Source organism: Electrona antarctica (genome assembly GCF_951216825.1).
Source record: "Electrona antarctica genome assembly, chromosome: 2".
NCBI lineage: Eukaryota > Metazoa > Chordata > Actinopteri > Myctophiformes > Myctophidae > Electrona > Electrona antarctica.
Genome location: NC_136807.1, coordinates 21,882,728 through 21,888,860, shown reverse-complemented (window position 1 = coordinate 21,888,860; position 6,133 = coordinate 21,882,728). Strand labels below are relative to the sequence as shown.

At 43.5% G+C, this 6,133-nt stretch overlaps 1 protein-coding gene across 1 annotated transcript in view; it reads right to left on the bottom strand.

Annotated features, from left to right (window-relative positions):
- Positions 1-4,878, bottom strand: part of LOC306932513 (plasma membrane calcium-transporting ATPase 3-like) — a gene marked incomplete at its 5' end in the record, with an annotated part of 37,083 nt that extends 32,205 nt beyond the window's left edge. The window contains one exon of the mRNA XM_079514342.1: positions 4,690-4,878. Within this exon, the coding sequence (XP_079370468.1) occupies positions 4,690-4,878 (189 nt within the window). The remainder of the gene's footprint in view (positions 1-4,689) is intronic.
- Positions 4,879-6,133: the final 1,255 nt, after the last annotated feature.

Here is a 6,133-nt window from a genome sequence, read left to right as displayed (position 1 = left end):
ACCTCAACTTTGAGGTCCTGGGTGACGTAGGGCAACCGAGCGCTCAATGTTAAAGCCCAGCTGCACGGGGTTTCCCGGTCATGAATCCACGGGTCCGCCTGTAGTCCCTCCTCCTACCACTAGGACCTAGAGCTTCAACGTTGGAAAGTCTGCCTGCCCCCTTGGTTCTGGCGGGAAGTCTGCACAGCATGGTCCGACTAGAGGGGAAGCTCCCGGCACTCCCCAAGGCACATTATGTCCTGTCCTGTCCTGTGATGGTGGAGGTGCCATTTCACTGGTGTCGGGCTGGCTCTGAAAAAGTGTCATGTAATGGTGTCGTCAGAACCCCCTCCCACCAGACAGCGAGACCCCCTCCCTGGATGGTGCGTCACACTCACTCTAACCACTGTATGTGAGTACTCGCCACTGGGCCCTTTGTTCGCCACTGCAGAGGTAAAACGTTTGTCCTTAGATTAGTACTATGCATAAAGGACGACTGTCACCTTATGAGCACTCCCTCTGCTCAGTAAATATGCTTTAATTCAGTGGGTCATCTCAGCTGAGAAGAGGTCTTGGCCAATGCAAATGGGTTTTCAATGGATCTGGACATGCTTAAGAACATACAAATGTAGAAAAATATACCTTCCGGAAAGGCGTCATTTCCAAGATGGCATTCAAAATGGCTGTAGTCTCAATAGAAAAAAATTATATGAATGATTTTTCACTTTATTCTGGTACCTACGAAATATACCTTCAGGACAGGCTTCTCTCTTTCCACAGGGATGAAATAATCCGGGTTCTTCATTTGAGAACCGATGTCATGCTTCTCTTTTTGGAAGTAATTCCCCACTGCATAACATTTCTCTCCCAATGAATGTCCTAACAATATACTTCCTTCACAGTATATGAATTTCTCGTAAAGTTTTTTTTTTTTAGTGAATAGTGAGGGCATCGAACGGGCCCCGCCAAGGTCCGTCACGGCCCTGGCGGAGCGATCTGAAGACGCCTGAACTTTACTATCTAGACTAGAGGAAGTAAAAGTCGTAACACCACTGCCATTTAAGGCCAAGTAATCATCATGGTTGACTGGACTTATTTTTGGCCTAAACAAAACTGTAACAACCTTAACAGCGATCAACAGTTTGGTTCTCTTTGAGTCTTTTTCAGATGAGAAGAAAATGCAAACACTCATTAGAAGCCCCCTCCATGACTTTTCTGGCAAATTATGGTAATGCCATTTGTAGCCAAACTGTTTTCATTATTTGGTGCGAAACACCCTGACTGCTCTTTATCATGTCTAGAATGTTCGTACACAAATGCAGACTGACCAGAGGGCACCCCCGTTCGTCACAGTATTGCTATTGGGTAATGAAGACATAATTGAACATTGAAAGTGACATTACTTGTCCCACCCATACAGCAGTGGTTCCCAAACTTTTTCATGTCAAGGACCCCCAAAGTGACACTAATCAGCCCGCGGACCCCCATTTGAAAACTGTCAGGGACCCCCCATAAGATATGTACGGCTCTAGCAGTGATTCTCAACCCGTTTAATTTCAAGGACCCCCAGTTTGACATGCATTAGTCTACGGACTCCCATTTAATGGCCTTTCTATCTCTGGGACCCCAATTTATATTGTAAAATCAATGTTATTTTAACTGAGTGTACAAATGGTACACTCAGAGTTACAGACCCATAAGGGTCCATTTGGTTCCAAACCATAATTTAGCTGGGGACCCCTTTGAACTCCCTCAAGGACCCCTGGGGGTCCCCGGACCCCACTTTGGGAGCCCATTCAGGACAGGAATCCCTTTTGGTGTTTTATATTATATTTTAGCTATTGAAAAATAGCAGATCTACTCGGTGCCGGAGCTTGTAGATATGCTATTTTCGAGAAATCGTGAAAATGTGGCGCAAATCTTTGAATATATATACTTTCACAGTGAACGTTTTAACTTGAATCTTTGCTTCTGGGGGGTCCCTGTAACAACAGATTTTCAGATAGGGGTCCGCGGCCAAATACAGGTAATTCTGGGGGTCCTGTACATGAAAAAAGTTGAGCAGCACTGACATAGAAACATGGGTTTTTCAGAAAACTGTTTTTTATAATCGGCCTCAGGTCTAAATGGGTTAACAAGGTCTGTTAGCAAAGTCTCAGAGCATAGCCGTTCTATTCTCAGCAAGTAAAAGAGAGACCCCCTTGGGTCTGGACAGTGCGTCGTCAAATCCGGTGACTGTCCGCCCAGCCAGCCCTCCATGCCCGCTTTTTTTATAGTCTCGCGTGGTCTGGAGATTGGAGAACCAGGAGAACCGATATCTGGCAACGCGAGACTTTGTGGTTGCCCGCTCGAGCTGCTGACACTGACAGACAGGAGAGACAGAGAAAGTCCGTCAGTCCGTCGTTTAGTCAAACTGAAGAATAAGAATAAGGAAGAATAAGGTAATAAAATAAGTTAAACAAAATGTTTGCGTTGCTGGAGTTCCTGGAGGGTATGTGGACAAGGGAATGAGAAGCATTGTTCCATTTGCGTGGATCAGAAATGGCCAGGAATATGAAGACGAATATCTAGCTGAAGGAGAGCTTGAGCTCTCTGAGCCAGTGTTGAATGGCGCAAGCACATACCAAGACGCAAAAAGAATAAAGAAACGCCATGGCCAGTCTACCAAGCAAAGGATGGTCCTTTGTGCATGCTCTTTCTGCATGCACAATGTCAGTCCGTCGTTTAGTCAAACTGAAGAATAAGAATAAGGAAGAATAAGGTAATAAAATAAGTTAAACAAAATGTTTGCGTTGCTGGAGGGTATGGACAAGGGAATGAGAAGCATTGTTCCATTTGTGTGGATCAGAAATGGCCAGGAATATGAAGACGCAGTAGCGTAAATATCGACGGTGCAACTGGTGCGATGCACCGGGGCCCAGCGCCCCCATGGGGCCCATGAAGGGAAAAAGAAGAGAGAAAAAAAGAGCCAGGACGACGGTGAAAGCCTGGTTTCAGGGGCTATCGGTCGCAGGAAGAGTAACACCAAGGATTCGTCAGTGATGTCACTGATTGCTTGTTTATAAACAGCTTCAAGTCCATACTACTTCCGTGTTGCATAACAGTGACATCACTGTCCACTCCTTCTTGGTATTTTTACCACCTTGTTTCAACGTGTGTGTTTGTGTTCATGCGCTGCCTGTCAGCAGCACAACATAGCTCAGCTGTAGCCTATTCTGTCACGTTCCGTCGCGCTAATGAAACACTAGATGGGATTATTATGTCATGTCAGCACTATCAGAAGATGTAACCCAGGTAAAGTAATGTCACTCTGCAAGTTTAACTAAAGTTTTTTCCATCTGTCCAAAGTCATTTCTGATAGCCTGTAGGCTGCAGCCCTGCAGTCCTACAGATACACAGATACAGAATGATTGAAAGTGAAACATGCAAATTGATTGAATATTTTACTATCAGATCGCTTAGGTAGGCTACAGTTCAAAGACGCATTTGGTACAATGAAGCGCTACGCATCATTTTACATCGCATTGCCCCCCCCCCCCCCCCCCCCCCCCCCCCCCCGCAGCACATTATTAGTATTATTATTATATTTTAGGGGGCCCACAAAAAATATTTGCACCGGGGCCCACTGCCAGGTAGTTTCGCTACTGTGAAGACGAATATCTAGCTGAAGGAGAGCTGGAGCTCTCTGAGCCAGTTTTGGTAGAGTGGAGAGAGAACATACCAGGACGCAAAAAGAATAAAGAAACGCCATGGCCAGTCTACCAAGCAAAGGATGGTCCTTTGTGCATGCTCTTTCTGCATGCACAAAGGACCAAACCACAGTCCATGACATGTTTGCCATGTACACAGAATTGGCCACGAACCTCGTTCGTACTTGATTTGTGGACTGGCATTCCATCACAGCTGAAAGCCAGTGATAGGTTGTCTGGTGAAGCGAGGGGTGATAGTTATTGATAGATGCGTCCATCATAAACATCTGACCTCAAATCGGTGTGTCAAGTCTTTCCCCAGATCTGTGTTTCTTATACCTGCCACTAGAAAGTCAAATTAAAACATTGCTGCAAGACCATGTTCTTTCTGTGCGTCCACTTTAGAAATGACCTGGTCACAAACATGGCACTTCAGTGTGAGGAAGTTCCTCCATTTTGCACACAGCCTTTCCGGAAGGTATATTTTCCTAGGGTATTTTATATTCACATGCATATCTACAGGTACCAGAATCAATTGAGAAATCATTTGTATAATTTTTCTTTTGAGATATACTGTATAGCCATTTTAAGCTTGGCCGGCTGCCATTTTAAAGGCCATCTTGGAAATGATGCCTTTCCGGCAGGTGTATCTTGTAGTATGTTAAGAATTTCCAGAGGAAAAATCCTTCTGGGACGCCATCTTGAAAATGGCACTTTTCTGGGGATTATATTTTGGTATACTTTTAGTATGTTATTTCCATGCCCAATACTATCAGAATCAATGGAAAAACCTTTTGTATCAATCTTTTGGGGGTTAAGTGATAGTTTTTCATATATTGATTCATAGTTTTTCATATATTGATTCACCTAATAGTTCCAATCAAAAGGACAAACAAACATTTCCTCTGCAGTGGCGAAATGGTAAAGAGCGCAGTGCTGAGTACTACAGTGGTTGAGGGAAATGGGGCATAAAGCAGACTGTCCTGCCTGGATGTCGCACCATCCAGGGAGGAAGTCTCACTGTCTGGTGGGAAGGTGTTCTGACGACACAATTCTGTGCACCCTTCTCCGTACTCTGGTCCATGACTGCTGGGGTGTGCAGGGAGCAAGGTGCTGCGGGAGGTTGATGTGTCTGCCACACTTTTTCAGAGCTGGCCCGGAACCAGTAAAATTTCACTTCCACCATCACGTGGACAGTGCTCCATTCCATGCTCTTGTACAGCTGGCTTTGATGCCAGTGAGACACTGTGCTCCTGTGGGGGGGGGGTGACCATGCCCACCCTGTGCAGATTTCCTGCCAGCAGCAATTGCAGGACAAAAGCCGCCACAACCTCAGATTTTCCGGCTGGATATATAGTGTACTGGGATCTCATGAAAATCAATTGGTATGCTTTAGACTGGAAGGGGGGGGGGGGGGGATTTTCCAACCAACATTTATTTTCCTCCCATATTGTTTTTTTCCCTCCATGTTCTTTTCAGAATTCATAGTGTTTAGACAAGGGAAAGAAGTGTTTTGCCGCATGACTGTGCGGCAAAGATACGATGAGATAAATGTCTTGTTTTTACCTTTCTTTTTTTTCCTTTCAGAATGTAATGCTTTTAGCTGTGTATGTATATTATATGTATATATATGTATGCCTTCCAAACAGATTAATGTCATGCATGCAGCAGTTCATTTATGGTACACAGAATTGTCCACAAGGAGTTGAGTGGGTTCCATGCAGGTTGTCCTCAACCATGTGGTAATATTAAAAGAAAAAAAAATAGAATGATGTGAGTTTGACCTGGCTATATCCACGCTTGTCTCCTTTTTTTCTGCCTTTAAAGTTGAAACTATATCAGACAAGGTGTACATGTGGTTCCTCATGTGGAGTGCATAGTGGTTGGTCCATCTGAATTGCAAACAGGGAATTATAGGCTACATAATGCCCTGCAGTATTGCCCTGATGAAGACTGCTTAGTAGACAGTCAAAATAGGTTTGCACAGCTTCAAAAAAGAAAAAAATAATTATAGTCCCAAGATTGTCATGTATTATACATGTGCCTGTGTTGGCGGCAGGGAAGAAAATGTATCTATTCTGTTGAATATTATTGATTGACTGAATTAACTTGCAAATAAATCTTTTTAAACACAATCTATTAATGTTGTCATTTTTACATAATGTATGCATTATTAACCTTTTGTTTGTTGTTTTGTTTGTGACATGTCTATGAGCTTTACATGGTGTATTATGGCTATGCAATATTATGAACCTGAATTTCAATAGAGCTATATATTATGCATAATTATGTTATTTATCTACATGTATGGACCTGAATGTGGCATGTATGCACTATATAAGAGCCATATATGTCCTACTTATATACATCTGAATGTGGCATATATGCACTATATAAGTCATGCTTATATACACATATATGGACCTGAACATGACATATATGTTGCATATAAGTCCTTTCCGTGT